Source organism: Chionomys nivalis, chromosome 3 (assembly GCF_950005125.1).
Source record: "Chionomys nivalis chromosome 3, mChiNiv1.1, whole genome shotgun sequence".
Lineage (NCBI taxonomy): Eukaryota > Metazoa > Chordata > Mammalia > Rodentia > Cricetidae > Chionomys > Chionomys nivalis.
The window spans coordinates 122,751,787-122,770,792 of NC_080088.1; the positions used below are offsets into that span (position 1 = coordinate 122,751,787).

The 19,006-nt window shown below is 48.2% G+C and overlaps 1 protein-coding gene across 2 annotated transcripts in view; it reads left to right on the forward strand.

Moving 5' to 3' along the window:
• Positions 1–19,006, forward strand: part of Grk3 (G protein-coupled receptor kinase 3) — a 103,198-nt gene that overhangs the window by 48,768 nt on the left and 35,424 nt on the right. For both annotated transcript variants that reach the window (XM_057763841.1, XM_057763842.1), the window contains 6 exons: positions 3,134–3,235; positions 6,427–6,501; positions 10,467–10,528; positions 13,705–13,756; positions 15,888–15,979; positions 17,134–17,233. In XM_057763841.1, coding sequence (XP_057619824.1) covers positions 3,134–3,235; positions 6,427–6,501; positions 10,467–10,528; positions 13,705–13,756; positions 15,888–15,979; positions 17,134–17,233 — 483 coding nt within the window. The remainder of the gene's footprint in view (positions 1–3,133; positions 3,236–6,426; positions 6,502–10,466; positions 10,529–13,704; positions 13,757–15,887; positions 15,980–17,133; positions 17,234–19,006) is intronic.

A 19,006-nucleotide genomic window follows, 5' to 3' on the forward strand; every position in this document is an offset into this window, starting at 1 on the left:
AGGCCACCTGCTGTAGAAAATCACTCAGCATTCCTGTCTTCTAGGTGATTCTAGGCTCTAACACATTGATGTTCAACTAGAGTAGCATGACTGTTTCCTTCTGCTGCCACCCATCCTTCCTTAGATCACACACATGTTCTGATATTTCTAATTACAATCACTGGTGTGCAGCGCTTGCCCTGATCATTCCAGCCCCGATCTTGCTGGATCTTGCTGCTGACCTGCTTTTTCCTGCGTGGCTCCATCTCCTGCACATATGGAGAGCAGTGCGGTCCACAAAGGTGTGCTCAACCCCAGAGAGGGTGTGAGTTGTTTAGTGCCAGCAGCCACCGAGTCTGGCTTTCCCACACCCCTGCGCGGTGTGCCACCACTGAATCTGGTTCAGCTCCTTAGCCATTCTGGGCTGCTGATGTTGGCCATGTCCAGAAGCCCACATGTCAACATGTGCTCGGCAAGTCTGATAGAATGAATATCTGTGTGGATTCTGGAGCCCACCTTTGTGGCTTGTTATCTCCAGAATGTTCTTCTCTCATAGTTTCTGTTTGATGTCCCTTCTCCGTTATCCCTGTCTCTTAGGTCTCTCTGCAGTGCTTCCTTGAATTGATAGTCATGGTCTCAGGAGGACCACTCTGCTCCAAGGTTGTTGTCTGTGTTTGATGGGTTTTCAATGATGCACAAGCATGGATGATGGGTGCGGCACGTAGGCAAAGAGTCAATGGTGACCCCTGTAACCAGGGTGGGACATGGCGACTGTGATTCATGGCAAGTGGCTAGCTAGGGCTCCCTTAGATAACCCCAAATGGAGATGCTCAGCAGGAAAGGTCACATGTGCGGCCCCTGTTGCTGACGTCTGTGGGCCTGACAGCTTTCCCTAAGGTGTGTGTGGCTAGTGACAAAACCTTACAGAGTGCCCAGTGCTCTGAAGCCAATGGGAGACTGAGTGAAATGGAGGCAAAGCCCTGGAGATGCGGAACTCAGATCCCAGAGAGGGGGAGCTATGGACACAGCTGCGGCCTGGGCAGTGACATGTTCAACCATGTGTGTGCCCAAGCAAAGAGTTGATGGCCTGAAGGGGGAATGCTGTCACCACTGACACTGTGTCTGTACTTTAGCATGGGGACACCTCTAACGTGGTCCCACTTACATAAGTACCAAATCCGCCCTTCTACCAGGATTGGATGTAGTGTTACTAAATCAAGAATTCCTTTAGGCCAGCAGAGCCACCGCTGATGGCCTGTTATTTAATTAGTGATCTTTCTGAAAGAAAGTGAGGTGTAAGTTCAGCGCTGGTCCCATGCTTGCTCTACTCTGTCTGGTGTTCACACAGCTTTTTGTCAGATTCAGGTCTCGGAGCACAGACACTGGGCCGTGCCTCATTTGTTCACGAAGCCGGGATTGTCTGTGTAGCTACTGCAAGAGACAAATCATGGAAACTTCCAGAGAATGAGCATATGACCCACCAGATGCCACTCTGCCTCACTTGCACCCCATTATGTGTGTGTTCAGGATATTAGTTTTGGGGTCGTGCGCCATGACTGGAGGTCATTTGCATGTCCAGGGACAAACCTTGGTCTCTGGTTGGGTTAGATCTGTTTTAGCATCCAGGCCTGCTGGCATTAACCCTCGAATCTCCCAAGACCAAAATGTAACCAGAGCAATCACCAAGCAGAGGAAATGAACCAAACCCTAGTCCTTTCCTTTCTGGTGGCTTAGATGCATTGCACCTGACTTTGTCCACCTGGCAATGCCATCTATGCAGCTGCCATGTGGTTAGTTTTCAGAAACTGAGGTGGGATGGTTGAATCGGGTCCTTGGTTATTCCAGCTTCGCTGCTCTGCCGAGAGCCTCCGATCCTCTTGAGCTGGTCCTATAGTGACTGTCTTCTGCCCCAAGAAGACCCCATTCTAAGCCCCAGAAATCCCATAGGCGTGCATGCTAGCCACTATGCTACTCATGATGGGGTCTTGGTAATTTCTCAGTGTGGGAACCTGCTGTTCCAGGGCCTCAGTGGTGACACCTCCCTGCCTCCAAGCTATGACCTTGTCCGTATGAGAAATCCCTGTAGGACTGACTGGCTTTAATTCCAGTATGTGGACACCAGTCTGTAAGGTCAAAGCTACTTCCACAAGGAAGTCCCTGTTTCTGCCAGCCCAGGTGGACGGCTCTCAGGTGTGACACCATGTGTGTAACCAGGTTATGCACAGCAGCATGGTGTGCGGAAGGTATCTCTACCTTCATAGTTCATTGTCTTCAGTCTTGTCTTGTGTTGTCAAAATATGTCTGTAAAGAAATGAGAACAGCTTTCTGACCAGGGACCTCTCGTAATCAGATAATAGCAATTTGGATCATTCCCACAAAAGACAGTTGTCTCTAAACCCCATCTCATTGTTTAGTCAGCTGGCAGCCTTTCCTAGCATAGCATTTGACATAATAGTGTGTCCTTCCTTCCTTCCTTCCTTCCTTCCTTCCTTCCTTCCTTCCTTCCTTCCTTCCTTCCTTCCTTCCTTCCTACTGTTTCGCTGCTAGCCCAGGCTAGCCTTGGCTACACTCCTCCATCTCTGCCTCTGGAGGGCTGGGATGCACAGCCAAGCATACCACGCAAGGCCTGCATTTACAGTAAATAGTACACCATTTGCAGTAGTGCTGGAAAAGCATTGCTTTTATCCAGTAGTGTGCGCCACCTCCACATACATGCTTCCTTCACATGACTTTAGAAACCTGTTGGTGAGTCCCGACCATTTTCCCCTGCTGATCCTGGAACTGGTAGAGCGTGAACCAGCTCCATCTCAGAGCTGAAGCACAGCCAGGCTGGAAGATCTGGAGAGAACTGGCCAGGCAAGTGGTCCCTGGCTTCTGTGCTGCGGGATAACTGTGGCCACGGTCATCTTTATTTCCATATGAAAATGCTCAGGGTCACCAGAGAGGGAAATCCGTTCGTGTTTCCAGCTGGGCCTAACTTGATGCAACCTTGTTACCCTCTCATGTGAAACGGTCTTTTTTTTTGGGAATCGCTGCCTCAGTAATTTGTCTTATCTCTCATGGGGAAGGGTTCCTGACTGGGTCAGTCATGGTTCTAAATAAAGCTGGTCTCTAGGAAGCTGCAAGCTAATGTTGACACTCTCCGGAAATCTAGATAAAAGAGTACGAGAAACTGGACAATGAGGAGGACCGGCTGCGCCGGAGCCGCCAGATGTATGATGCCTACATCATGAGAGAGCTCCTGTCCTGCACACACGTGAGTGTCCCATCCGGCTCCCCAGACAGCACCCATGGGGGTTACACTGCCCCCCCATTTCCAGAAGGGAGCCCAGCTACACAGCTGCAATCCCGGGATGGGGTCTGGGTCTCCTTTTCTCCCATAACCATGCGGTTTTCTGACTCGGTGTCTCCTGCTACATATATGCCTGCTTTATTCCCTGAAGTCAGTCTTGGTCCTGCGGGAAGCTGATGCCATGAGAGAGGGCTTGTCTGGATCATGAAGAAAGGTTTCTATTCTAGACTTGATGAAGGAAATGAAGATTTACTCTCATTCTTAGTCTCATTATTATTTGACAGGGTCTCTATGTAGCCCAGGCTGAACTTCAACTCCCGATCCTTTTACCTCAGTGTCCTACATGCTACACCACCACACCTAGATGATGATGTGATGGTGATGTGAGGATGTGATGGTGATGTGATGATGATATGATGATGATGTGATGATGTGATGGTGATGTGATGATGTGATGGTGATGTGATGATGATGTGATGGTGATATGATGGTGATGTGATGGTGATGTGAGGATGTGATGGTGATGTGATGATGTGATGATGATGAGTTGATGTGATGATGTGATGGTGATGTGATGATGATGTGATGGTGATGTGATGATGATGTGATGGTGATATGATGGTGATGTGATGGTGATGTGATGGTGATGTGATGGTGATGTGATGATGTGATGGTGATGTGATGATGATGTGATGATGATGTGATGATGTGATGGTGATGTGATGATGTGATGATGATGTGATGATGTGATGGTGATGTGATGGTGATGTGATGATGTGATGGTGATGTGATGATGATGATGTGATGGTGATGTGATGATGATGTGATGGTGTGATGGTGATGTGATGATGATGATGATGTGATGATGATGATGTGATGATGATGTGATGATGATGTGATGGTGATGTGATGGTGATGTGATGATGATGTGATGCTGATGTGATGCTGATGTGATGCTGTGATGGTGATGCGATGATGATGATGTGATGATGATGATGTGATGCTGATGTGATGATGTGATGGTGATGTGATGATGATGATGTGATGATGATGATGATGTGATGGTGATGTGATGATGATGTGATGATGCAATGGTGATGTGATGATGATGTGATGGTGACATGCTGATGATGTGATAATGATGTGGTGATGATGTGATGATGATGACAATGATGTGATTATGATGATGTGATTATGATGTAACAATGATTATTATGATGATGATGATGATGTGATAATTAGTGTTGCTGTACTGTTTAGAATTGAACCCAGGTTCTTATGCTTGCTATGCAAATACTACTAAGCCATCTCCCTAGCCTTGCTTTATTAGTTTTAATTTAGCTGTACTTTAACAATTAGGTGAATCAGAATTCGATTAATATAAATCTTCAGTGATGTCTTTGGATTAATAAGAACTATAATTATTATGTTAATTTTATTCATGAATAGTTAAGTCAATTTTTTTCACGAATAGTTAAGTAATGGTTGAAATTATTGTCTTCCTTAGAAGTCAGATAAACAATAATTGAGATAAACTAGATTCTTAGGAACTAACTTCGCCAGAAATAAATGGACTAATTATCAATGTGGAAATTACCATGAGGATGCCTCTCTATCACTGTGGGCCATTTTATAATGGACACACAGTCTTCACCTACTCTGTCCAGGGCCTTGGCCACTAGCCACATAAGCTATTTGAGTTTATTTAAAGCAATTAAAATCAGATGGAATTGCTCCCTGTCAACCACATCTGAAGTATCCTGGAGCTGTGTGCCCAGAATCTCCATATGTGACAACACAAGGGCACAGCGCTGTACTGTGGCAGGAGGGCTGACTGGATGCCCCTGTCATGCCTTTGCACTTAGGGTGTGGTTACAGTTCTCAGTGATGCTGTGAGCGGCTGTACACGAGCTGGCCCCTCTCAGAGCTTCTATTGCTTTACTGTGCTTTATAGAAAGAATTGGGGCTGGGTGGATGCTCACCACTTTGTGCCCTGGTACCTTGGCTGAATCATAGAGGGTGGATGTGTCTTGTGGAACCTATGTGAATTTGACTTTCCTCAGCTGAGCTACGGGGGGAGGGGCTTTGGTAGAGTGGGTTTTATTCAAAAGGCTTGTGGTGATTATCCTCCAGATTAAGTGAGATTTACGTTCAGGAGTTAGAAGCAATGCTCTCAGAACCTTTAACAAGCCATGAGTAGCAGCCAGGTGGTGGTAGGGACACATGCCTTTCCCAGCACTCAGGAAGCAGAGGCAGGAGGATCTCTGTGAGTTCAAGGCCAGCCTGGTCTACAAGAGCTAAAACAAAACAAAACCCCCACAAAGAAACAAAAACAAACAAACAACAAAAAAAAAAAAACAAGCCATGAGTGGCATGCCCATGCCACTTGACTCCCTCTATCCTGAACACTACAGAGATTTAAATGACCAGACTCAGAAAGCTGGCCTCTCCCTGACAGGCCTGTGTGTGTGTTTGCTGCTATTAAGGGTGGATGGCTTCTTCCTGAAAGCCTTTTCCTGTATGGGTTTTCTGAGGAGGTGGCTGTGGTAGTGAGGATGTCTCAGATGGGAAGCATACTTTCATGTTTCTATGAATTACAAGAAGTGTAGGAATCCCATTAGTCAGTCATAAACAATTTGAATGAAGCAGTCTACATTGAAAGGTTTCTGGAAGATGAAGTTTGTAACCCACATGGAAGTTCTGTTCTGTTTGCCCCAGCTGCCTGCCCTCTGCTGGGGTGGCAGTGAGACCTCCCAGACCCAGAGCCAACTGCCACTGTGGCCTGGCTTGGAATTCTTGTGATGAATTCCTACATACATATTTCTGTATCCGTCTTCTCTGACACAGCAGACAGTTTACCTCTATAGAGCCAGCATCAAGGAAGGAAGAGGTTATGTAGTCAGGCAGTGGTGGGATTTCTTATACTCTGTTGCCATGGGAACTTTGATTACTGAGGGTTCTATTCTGGGCACTTAAATAAGGGCTCTGGATGCTCAGAAGACACCATGAGCTTGGACTGTGTGCAGAGAGCCCACAGGGTACTCTTCCAGGATCTCTGTGCCAGCCATTGGTTGTAACGTGTGATCTGTAGACACGTCACCTTGTTAAAATCACGATGTCTTCCTTCCTTCCTTTCTTCTGTTATTGTTTCTAAGACATTCTCCAAACAAGCTGTGGAACATGTCCAGAGCCATCTCTCCAAGAAGCAGGTGACAGCCACTCTTTTTCAGGTAAGATAAGATGGCTTCCATACAGATGCCCCTGATCTGCCTCCCAGTCAGACCTGATAATGTTGTTCTCAACTAGCAGAACTGAATCCATGGTGGTCTGCTCAGAGCACGTGGGTCCTCATCTGCAACCTGCCTCAGAGCCGACAGGTTTCCCTGATGTTCCCGGAAAGGGGCCACTTCAGTGTTCTTGTAACGATATGTTCTGGAAATCCACTGAGCTAAGACAGAGTTGAGCCTTCCTCCTGCTCGGCACTTGGTGTCTATGAGGAGTGGAGTACTATGGCTTCTAGTGATTATCTACTGGATTGAGCGAGATTTATGTTTGAGAGTTAGAAGTGATGCTCCAAGAACCTTCGGGGTCCCATGTTACTTGACTGCTTCTGTCCTGAACACTACAAAGATTTAACACAAGACTTGGAAAGCTGGCTTTCCTGCTGATGGGCCTGTGTGTGTTTGCTGCTGTTTAGGGTTTTTTGTAGCCTAGGTTTTCTGTAGAGGTGGCAGTAGTCATGAGGGCAATACGGTCTCAGATAGGTAGCATCTGTTCATGTTTCTGTGAATTATAAGAAATGAAGGGACCCCACTAATCAATTAGTTCTCAAAAGTGAAATGAATGCATTCCTCCTTTATTAGATTACCAGGTTGTTTACAGTGAGCTACACTGGGATAGCCCAGGCTAGCCCCTGGATCCTCCACCACCTGGGGCAACTACAGGCACATGTGGCTGTACCCCAATGGTTCTGGATTCAGTGTCTTAGAACATTACAAACGTCTATAAAGCAAAGTCAGTAATTCTCAGATTTAGAGCATCCGTCTAGTGACATACCGGGCATCCCTTTCCCCTCACACAGTCCCAGATGCTCCCAGAGTGAGGTCAGAGCCCATGTCCCTGGCAACACCGACAAGCTGCTTGAGTACTGGTCATCAGTAAGAAATACACATGAGCGAAGTTCACAGTGAAACACAGAGGAAGGGGTTTCTGAAGCATGGCCAAACTGGGAAGAAGGACAAAGGACCCCACCCTACAACCATCGTCTAGGTCCTGACGTGAGGACGAGGTTCAGGTAGAGGGCCGTCTGCTATCTCAGGTGTTTCCAGGCTGCCGCGTCATCCTGCAGGGTGTTCTGATCGCTCTCAGAACCACATAATGGCACCGTACTTCAGCCTTTTTCTCCCTTGAGCGTGAGATTCCTGGGAAAATTCTAGTTCTCTGGGACCTTGTTTCATAGTTTGGTGACTGCCAGGGGGACACAAGTATCTTTTTCGATTGTCTTCATCCCTGCCAGTCCAGTCACAGAAAGAGTCCATGCTTCAGCTGTGGTCTGCTGCAGTTTCTGAACCCAATGGGACACTGGCTCTCAGAGGAGCCTTGGAGTTGGAGTGGGCACACACAGGATGCTTTCCAAGGGGCCTGCCCATCTCACCATCCCACAAATGAAAGCTGTGATTAGTATCACAGTCAGCGTGGTACTAATGTCTGCATTGCCGTCTCCATGGATTGTAGTGTGGGAACTTTAGGTTTCAACTGATTTGCATAGATAGCCCTCAGCCAGTCACATGTGACATTGCTGGGCTGTACCATAGACTACATGGCATGTAGATAGCCCGTAGCCAGTCACACCTGACATTGCTGGACTGTACCATAGAGATAGCCTGTACCCAGTCACGTCCTGATGCTGCTGGGCCGTATGATCTATTGCTTGTCATGTCACTTGAAGTTCCCACGAGGGAGACGAGATACAGCATGAAGTCAGATTTATTTTCTAGAAACAACAGTGACTGCTCGCAGTAAAGAGTTTTGCTCAGCTTTTAGCCAGCTGGGGTGCTGTGTCCTAGATCGGGAGTAGAAGCTCCGTAGTCCAGCTTCCCTCTAGGCTGCCTCTTCTCATGGCGGGGGGGGGGGGGGGGGCTTGAGGCCGGAGAGTTGAGGGCGGGATACAGGGCTTATTCCTTAATAACTACCCTCTCATGAGAACTGACCAGAGTCCCGGAGAACTGTATCAATGCCTTCTGAGGCCCTCAGGGCACTGTCCACCTCCTGTCCACCAGTACAGCATCACCATGCTGGAGACCAGGCTTCCAATATCTGACCCTGGGAGACGTGTGCAGCCACACTCAACCCTTGACTCCTTCCATATTCAGATTTCTGCCTTAGTGACAAGGGAACAGGTCGCTGTAGGTGAGTTCCGAAGACTACGGTAGAAGTGGCCCCAGGGCACTCTCACTTAGAAGCTGTGTGGTCCAAGGCAGCCTCCTCATAGCCTAGTGATGAACTGGATGAATGACTGGATGGAAGGACAGAGGGCCGTCATCTAGTGAAGTCACTTGTAGCTTAGAGCGCAACACAAGTGTGTTACAGCAAATACAAAGCCATCAATTAATATTCCGTGTGTTTGCTAGCCTGGTTTGGAGAGAAATAAATTGCATCAGTGCATTTGGAGGGGGGTGAGGGGCCTGGCTGGAGGTGGGAGAGGGGCCTAGCTGGTGGGTGACTGAAACATGCTAGGCCCCAAGCTCTGCTGGCAACATTCTTAAATCTCATTTATTAGATGCAACTGTCCCTTCTTATTAGATTGAAGAAATTGAGGACCTCGAGGGGACGTGTGCTCTCACCCCCATGGCTGGTTCTGTCTCCCTTCACCTGTGTGCATGAGCAGTGGTTCTGAGCAGTGCCTGACACAAGCCACCTCAGGATAGAAGGGTTTGTTGGGGCTCACAGTCCACAGAGACACAGCTCTTGTGGTGGGGACAGTGCGGGAACAGGAGTCCACAGTCAGGAAGCTGCCTCTCACATGATGGTGTTCCCCGCATCAGGGTGGCTCTTCCTTCATAGACATGCTGAGAGATCTGTCTCCATGGTGATTCTAGACCCTGTGAGACTGGCAGTCAGTAGCTACCAGCACAGGTTTGATAGGTTAAAATGTGCCCAGATGGTGGTGAAGTAGTCCTAGAGAGGCTTGGCTGCTCTCCAGTTAATAGGAAGAATTCAGTGTTCGATAAAATGGAGAAGGGAACGATGGATGAACCCACCTGTTCCCTGTGGAGAAAGTCTATCAGAGGAACATGGGGACACGAGTCCCCGCCTCAGCGACCTGCTGCCAGGACACTGTCTACTTCTGAGGACTCCGGTCTCCCACTTCTTTCTCTATGTATTTTGGCAAACTTTTAGTGAAGACGCAGAAAAAGTTAAATTTCCCATCTTCCAACTCATCAAATATTATCAAGAGATATTTTCCTAAAAGTCCACTCTGGTGAACTTTGAAGCATGGCCATCCGCCAGCTTCTTGTTCTCAACTGGAGTGTGTGGAGCAGAAAAATGTGGCTGCTTGTTCAGGTCGATGAAGCAGAGCTGAGAAAGAAGGTTGTTGATCCCCATGTGAGGAGCCTGGAGTTCTCAGCCTGCTCTCCAGGGAACTCCCTAGACGTCCCAAGGGCACCCACCCCACCCTACCCCAGAGCCTTCTTTCCTTTCTCCTGAGTACCTTTAGCATTGAATCTAAAGAAGGTATAACATTAATTAACCACACAGACAATTAGGACAATCAGCTTCTAGTCTTTAAATCTCAGTCCACATGGAAAAGGCTCCTAGCAATTTACAAAGCTTGCTGGGAAACTCACTCACATGGCCCAGTGTCAAGTGAAAACATGCGATCTCCTTTTCAGAAGTCAGTCAGAATTTCAAGATGATGACAGAGGTTCACATAGCTCAGGGCTGGGACCCTCTACGTGGCTCATGAAGCCAATTCCAATCACTGAAGAAGTGTCTGTAGCTCCTGAGGAGCTGCTCTGTCCCTGACAATGTGGAATGTAGTAGGAGCTGGCTGAAATAATGACCCTGGGATGAGGGGACAGCAAGAGGGACAAGCACAGGGCAACGATCATCCCCGAGAAGCGTGGTTGCTGACCTCAGTGCCTGTCTTTGCTTCGTTCCTGCTTACATGGTGTTTCTTCTCCATATTTTCTAGCCATACATAGAGGAAATCTGTGAGAGCCTTCGAGGGGATATTTTCCAGAAGTTTATGGAAAGGTATGCAGCCTGTGTGTGGATGCCTGGTGTTTCCCAGTACGTGCTACCCTTCTAACATGCATTGCCTTATCCCCCCACAGGCCCTTAGTGGTCATGGTCCACAGCCAGCCTTTGGTCATACTGCTTCCTGAACTTTACGTTATAGCTCTGGGGTGTATGGCTTTATGTGCCCTCGACCCCTGCATTCTACTTCAGCATGGTCTAAAATTCAGACAGTCTAGGGAACTTCCAGGATTAGAGAGAGGCCTTTGCTGACACAGCATGGTGACAGTGTTTTATCTGATGTCGTATCTTGGGGTCCTTGAGGCATGTCTTCCTACTGCGAGTCAAGCCTGGGAAGGGATAGACTATGTGCTCAGAGGTATCGTTTGCACACTTGATGGATTGGTCCCCCTGGGTTTCCAAGCTACAGAGTAGTGTGCAGTCTTGCTCTGAAGCTGCTCAGCGCTCCTTGAGCTGTTTGTCGGAGCCAGTTCTCTGGGCTCCGAGTCCCCTAGAGGCAGCCCCCTGTGTGTATTCTCCTCGACCGTGTATGTGGTGATTTATCCTGTGCCGAGTGTCTTGGGAAATTGGCATTTATTTATGGTATCACAGGTACCAGCAGAAACCTCTGGAAAGGGGCTCAGTGAAGCCAGGGAGGAGTGCAGGCTCAGAGCTGATCTTCAGCCTCATTCCAGGCCAGCCCCACTACTTTGATTTCTCAAATCTGGCTCCCACCTCTGAGCCTATCTTACTGTTGTGTGATGGGGTACCACTTACTCCAGGCTTAGAGACTATTTTGTTCTTTATCTCAAGAGTCGGTGATCCCTCATCATGGGATGCCAAGGGGCATGATTGCCTTCTTGTGAGTGTGGAATTTGGGTTTCATAAACACGGGCCTTGGGCATCACCAGAGATGCATAGGCAGATGAGTGGGTGCATTCAGGGTCAAGGTGGAATTCCCTGTGAGCTCTGGCTTCTGCGGAAGAAGGAGAAGCCTCAGCAGTGTGGCTGTGGCTCTCTTCTGCTGTGTTCAGGGAGCACTGAGGCTGGGGGAGGGGAGATCGGGAGTGCCGCAGACTCAATGAGCCTCTAGCACTGAGCAGCAGAGTTGGTCCTGGACTCACCCGAGCCACTCCCACATCCAGGTTTCACCCTCTTTACCCTCCAGGTCCTTTGGCTCTGACTGCCCTGGTCCCTAGAGATTTGCCCTCTGCCCCAGGTTATTAATGAAGAACCGTGTCCATGTTAACCCTGAGGCAGATACTCTGCTACATCCCCAGGGGACATCTGTGCTTTCTGAAGAGGAACTAGTCACAGCAAGTTCGCGCTTAGCCTGCAAAGGGTACTGACTATTAATCCTCTTCCTGAGCTGCCGGAACGCTAAGGCTGATTGTAAATATGTCAGAGCCTGTCAGACCCAGGCTCCCAGAGAGAAGAGTAGGTTCAAGTCATGAGGGGAGGGGAGTCCCAAAGACTGGTGTTTCTGCACAAACCAATGCATGTCTGAACCGTGATTTTAGACAGCCTCGAAGAGACATTAGGAGGGCAGCGGAGACTAAAGGTCACTTCAGTTCACGGGGAGAACTGCTGTGTTTGTGAAGACCACAGGGCTTTGGGTGATTGATATCGGAAGCCTTTTATTCGGTGATCCCCAGAGGCTTTCTCTTAGGATGCTGGTACCTGTGACTTCACACAAACCCCATCTCCCCTTCCTCCTCCCTGTTTCATTCAAAGAGGCTTGAATTCTGTGTCTTTATGAGGATTCAGTCAGGGGCTAGGTGAGATGCAGTCTTCTGATCCTCATCGCCCTTCCCTTCCCTTCTCTCTCCGCTTCTTTTTTTTCTCTAGCTCTAGGGACTGAGTCCAAGGCCCTATTCCTGTTCAATGGACATTCTACCCCAAAGCTCCATTGCCCAAGCCCACACCCTGAGTTTCTTCTGAACCTCGTATAATACCACATAAAATTCTGCTCATTAATGGATAAGCAAGCATAATAGTGCCTGAGTTAAGAAGACAGAGGAAGGCATTTCTCCACTGCATGAATGAAGACAGAGCTTGGCAGGCAGTGGGGAAGGCACCTTGAGTGCCAGGGGCTCCCTGCTGCACCCCATGGCTTCTTAAGAAGCACAGGAGCCTGCAGGTCTCTGACCACCTGCTCACCGACATATGGCCTTTGCCCGGTACCATTTGCTGGCATTGGTCTTGGCAGCCATGAAGTGGGGTCGGGAGGCCCTAGGTCACAGGGCTGTTGAAAGGGGTCAATGAGCCGTGTGGATTGGGCATGCAGTGAACACGGGCTCTGTTTGGTGCTCTTAGAGATATTTGTGAACATTGCTTGTCCTTTTCTTTTTGGGCGTTTAGAGCAGAAGGTCTAAAATAGTAGAACCATCTATAGCTACCAAGCCTGTGAAGTGAGACCGCTCCAAATCGAAATGCCTCTTGTATATAAAAGAAACTGGGTCTCAGAGGCCTTGTGTGGAAAGAAAGACATAGAAAATCAGCATCCATACACTATTAAATCAAATTATACATGTGGCGTGTGACAGCTGAGGGGAGACACTGGCTCTTTCAGTTAAACAGTAAAATTAAGCCACGAATGCTGGGTGAAAAAAGTTTTAATATATATTTTGGGGTTGTATGTCATCGCTCCTCCCCCTCCAACTGCTGTGTCTCCAAGTTCATGGTTTCTTCTATAATTACTGTTGCTACAGACATATGTGTGTGAATACAAATATTCACACAAGTGAATAACCCGAGGCCACTTCGCTTTGCTCACGTGCACATGTGTGCAGGACTGACCACTTGGGACCGGACAAGCTATGTGGGTGATCATTCTTGGAGGAGACTGATTTTCACTTGGGGTAGGGCCATGTGGGGTGTCTCTTGTCCCTGTTGGCAGGTTAACTGTGCTGATCTTGTTTGGGCAACCATATTGGTGAGAATTCATGTTTGTGGCTTCTCTGTTATATGTCCCGGTCCCTGGCTCTTACAATCTTTCTGCCCCTCTTCTAAGATTTGCCCTAAGAAGCAGGTGCAGGGGTTGTGTGGGAGACCTGTCCGGTGTAGTCTTTGAGAATGTTTTCTTTGTGTGAGAGGCAACACTGGAGTTGATTTCAGCCCGTCCCTTAAGGCTCTTCTAGAACCCTATTAAGTGTTTATGTAACTCTTTGGTAATTACTTACATTCTCTTTTAGCGATAAATTCACCAGATTCTGTCAGTGGAAGAATGTGGAATTAAATATTCATGTGAGTACCATCCTTCTGTTTCCTCTGCCCTGATGTCATGAGAAAACGCTGCTTTGTTCTGGAACATTTTCCCGAAGGGTTCTCAGCGCAGATGTCCTTGTACGGCTCCGGCTGCCGTGGCTAGAAAGGCGGGCTCCCGTGCTCACTGAAAAGCAGTCAGGACCTTGACTTTCTTTTCTCATGTGTGTGTGAGAATGAGTTTATACACACAGGAAAGGCTATGTTAGGCTGGAATTGATTGACCCCAAGTGTGATAGTGACAACACAACTTAATACGCTGTCTCTGCAGCCTGGACTCTGGCCACGATGTGCAGGTCCCTTTCTTTGTCTACTGTAGGATATAATAAAAGGAGAAGAATCCTTTGCTGGAATAAAGTTTCAGGGTTGTTTTATTTCCTTTTCCTTATTTTGAAACTGTCAGAAGTAGGGGTTGGGTCAATGGTAGAACACTATTGAGTGCCAGGATTCAGGCCTCAGCATGAGGAACAAATCTCTCTCAGTCTCTCTCTCTCTCTCTCTCTCTCTCTCTCTCTCTCTCTCTCTCTCTCTCTCTCTCTCCAAAGTTGGATGCAGACCACCACTGTGTGTAGTTGCTAGGTAGCACGCCATTCCCTAGTCTGAAGTGTCAGTCATTCCGGGAAAGGACTGGTTCGTGGGTCATGTTTGGATGCACAGTTCTGTCTCCATCTCTACCTTCCTCACGAGAATCTTCTCAAAAACATGGGGTTTAATGGGCAAAAGAATCAATTGTGTTTTGTTTTTCAAGAAAATTTGTACCTAAAGCGGTTCTGTTAGAAGAGGAGTTCACTAAACCTGTTGTTTGTATTTCGTGTCCCGGATGGTTTAAAAGAAAGGGTTTGGAACACACACACACACATATACATAGGTACACACAGACACACACAGGCATATACACACACAGATACACATGTACACAGATACAGGCATCCATATATACACATACAGATACACATGCCCACACATATACACACAGACACACACACATACACACACAGACACACACAGGCATACAGACGCAGACACACATGTACACAGATACACAGATGTAGGCATATATATACACACATACAGACAGATACACACATGCATACAGACACAGATACATATATACATAGACACACACATACATACAAATACACAGATACACTCACACACAGGCATATACACACAGACACACATACACACATATATACACAGATACAGGCACATGCATATACATACACACAGGAACAGACACATACACATATACACACAGATAACACACAGGCATACATACACAGAACAGATACACATGTATACACATATAGATACAGATACAGGCACACACACATATATGTACACAGACACAGATACACACAGATATACACAGACACACGTACACACATATATACACAGACACAGGCACATACATATACGTACACACACACACACATATATATATACATAGACAGATACACACAGGCATACACAGGCACACATAGGCATACACACACAGACACACAGACACACATACACACATATATACACAGATATAGGCGCACACACATACACACACACACATACCTCTTTCCTGGCCCCTGAGCTCTGTGGATGGAGGGAGCACTTGTATAAATGAAGTCTTTTTCTGTGACTCTCTTTGACTTTCATCTGAGGAGTCCTGCCCACAGCCAGCCTCTCAGCATTTCCAGTGAGAAAGACATTTGTCCTGAAACAGATGCTCTTGACATGAACTCCTGTCCAAGCCCCCCCTCCCCCACCTCCCAGGATAGTGCCTGGAATGGTCTCATTGTCCCCAAACTCTAGGCTGAGATCACTATTCATTTTGAATAGGAATTCTACGCTCACTTGGCCCCGGGGTCATGGCTTGTATAACCTAAGGTTTTCAAGTGTGCAGGGACAATCCCCTCCCACACTGCAACCCCACACTGTCTCCATGTTGGGCCTGGTGTGTCACGGGGAGGTGGCCAGGGGACAAGGCTGCTTCTAGTTACGCCACCCTGAGAGGCTCAGGAGTCTCTCCTGGAAGGGAGAGGGGACACCAGGCTGTCTACACTTCGCTTGATGTGACTTTCTGTAATTTTGGTCTTCCTTCTGTCTTATGCCTCCACAGCTGACCATGAACGACTTCAGCGTGCACAGGATTATTGGCCGCGGAGGGTTTGGGGAAGTGTATGGCTGCAGGAAAGCAGACACCGGGAAAATGTGAGCCTCTGTCTTCTCACGGGGCCATAAGAGTGCATTGTGGAGGCCTTGCTTCCACAGAAAGAGACAGGACTTGAGCTTGGGCCGTCAGCCTGGCCCTCCACTTGTCAGAGCTGCCGTAAAGCCAACAGGAGCCGCATGCAGAGTGCCCGCTCCAGGGAGACCGTCCTGCAATCGCTACCTGTTCCTCTTGGAGCTTGAGCCCCATGATGCCCACAAAGGCCCCATAGGGCTCCTGCTGAAAGTCCCCCCAGGACCAGGGTGTCCTGTCCTCTCTGCTCTTCAGTAGGAGGTTTTATGAAAGCCATCCTGACAATGTGTAGAACATCTCAAAAGTTCCTTGTCAGGGAGAAACTATTTCCCATGTACTGAGGGTCCCTTGCTGCCTCAGGAACCCAGACATTGTAGGATTGCACAGAGAAAACACTAAACTCGAGCATCCGTCTGCTTTCCTATAGGTCATGTGATAGGGTCTCAGTGTGTGGCCGAGGTTGTCCTGGAACTGTCTACTAGACCAGGCTGAGCTCCAGCTCTTAGAGATCACCTGCCTCTGCCTCAAGGCATTTCCCAGCATGCCCAGCTCACACTGTTTCAGTTAACAAAACATAAGCAAGCAGGTGTTCTGAGTCCCAGAGAGTTGAAGCAAATGTGACAGTCACCCAAACTTTAGATTTCTCTCTCAGCTTCCCACTGTTTTACTAAAAGTGCTTCCTGTTTTCCTCCATTTGAGATGGTTCTTGCAAATTTTAAGTTGTCAGCGGGCCCTCCAATAACCAGCCACAGACATGAAAAGTCTATTTATCACTTGAAAGACCACAAGACATGCATGAGGGTGGGAGAAGCCAGTCAGGGTCTCCTGCTCCCCGCTCCCCCGCCCAGTATCATGGGGCAGGAGCACACGTTATGTATTTCTTTATTAGTGTTTATTTATTGTTTCTGCTTCATCCTTTATCTAACTAGGTTCTCTACCCATGTGCTGCGAGAAATCCCTCTGGTGCTGCACGATTGCTTTCCTCCCATAGTGCCACAAAATGGAGATTTCCTGCGGGGCACCTGGGTGTCATCTTGCTTTCTTTCAATGTGGTAGAAATATTCCAGAAGTTCGTGTAGCCTGGTGTAACCGGCTGATTGCACCCTCACCCGTTTGTTCTCAGGTACGCCATGAAATGCTTAGACAAGAAGAGGGTGAAGATGAAGCAGGGGGAGACCCTGGCCCTGAACGAGAGGATCATGCTGTCCCTCGTCAGCACTGGGGTGAGTAGCTGGCCCTGTGGCTTCCTAGCTCTTATCCATTGCTCTGTTTGTCCCAGCTGATCACAGAGGAGGTTGACCAAGGCTGGGTTAGGATGTGACACAGGGAGGGCCGGGCAGGGTGGGTGGGGTGTGAGGACAGTTCAGCCCCTGTCCTACAGACCCAGCATCTCCCTCGGAGCCCTGCCCTTCCTTGGCTTCCTTCTTTGCGGCGTGTAGTACCAGGTGGCAGAAATTATATGAGAAGAACATTTGAATGTCATTTAATAGTTGCCCACACCATGTAAAGCTAGTCAGAGGAAGAAAGGTTTCCCCCTGTCCTTGATGAGCCAGGCAGGGGTGGGGCATCCACCCTGACTTATTTGTCTGGCAGCGGGTGTTGTCAGTCACGGCAGCCTCGGCTTTGGAGCTGGAGATGTGGCTGTGGGAAAGAGCACTTGATGGGCAGGCATGAGGCCTTGTGTTCACTCCCTGTACCACCACCTACAGAAACCCCAGATGCCACCAAGTGAGTTGACCCAACCAAGACAGCTTCCCTTGTCTAAATCTATGCAGCATGTGGACACCAGAAGGCTGCGGGCAACACTCAGAGCAGGGCAGGGGTTGGGGCCATGGAGTTGTACTGTGATGCAGTATCCCTGTCATAATTGGAGGGTGTCTGGTTGTCCCTGTCCAGGCCATAGGTGGGCATTTCTAATTGTCACCTCCAGCCGTAGGTGGGCCCTTCTGACTGTCATCACCAGATTCTATGTCCTCTCTGCCCAAAGGATCTCATCAAACCTTAATGGCTAGTCAAAGATCCCTTTCAGCTGGTGAGAGGGCTGTGGAGACCCAGAGCGGACCCACCGCTTCCAGTTCTCGGCCTCACTGACCCAAGCCCAGCCATCCCTTTGGAGGCAAAGTGGGTTTTCATGGCCAGCTTTTGTTGACTTGTGGTTGGTAATGATCCTAATTTTCAGAGCTTCCAGAAGGACTGTTTGCTATGGAAGCAAAACATTCGTGTCATTTAGGTGAGCTGTGGGATGAGAACGGGGCTCTTAATACTCCATCATTGTGCGCCCCTGCTTTCCAGCTCTGGACATTTAGCTCCATTTTCAGTGAGTTATTTCAAAGCCCTATTCGTTTTCAAGAAGTCATACGGAAAATGTATTTTTTTTTTTTATGTTGGAAGTATACAAGGTCATTTTGTTTGTATTCTTTTAATTTTTTTTTCAAACAAGGGTGCATCTTTGGTCAGACCTGAAGGGAATAAATTTGAAAATGATGTTACATTGGGCCACTACCGTAAGCTTACCGAAGAGAGCCCTGCTTATGTCTGGATAGTGGTCTGGAGGCTGGTTAATCCTCAGCCTGGAGAGCCATAGCAAAGTGACTTGGAATTGTCAGCGTCTGGTTCTGCATGAACACCAGAGGACACTCCTGGCCGCTGCTTGGCCCCTGGATCAATGATGCTGGCAGGCAGTGGATTCTGAGGCAGCGCCCAGCCTACCCCTTTTTTCTGTTACTATGTTACTCCTTCTGATCTGTTTCACGGCACCGCAGCGATGAGCACTGTGGGGCTTGAACGAAAGCCATGAAAACTGTAACCACTTACCCTGGGGAACAACTGAGCTCCAGACTAAAGAAATCAGAGGGTCTGTGGGAGAAGGGGCTTCCAACGCGTGGCAGGGGAGGGGCTTCCTAGGTGTAGCAGGGGAGGGGCTAACCACAAGTATTTGTACAGTCTCACAGTACTTTGGTCAGATGCCCAACGAGGCCTGCTGAGTTTGCCACTGT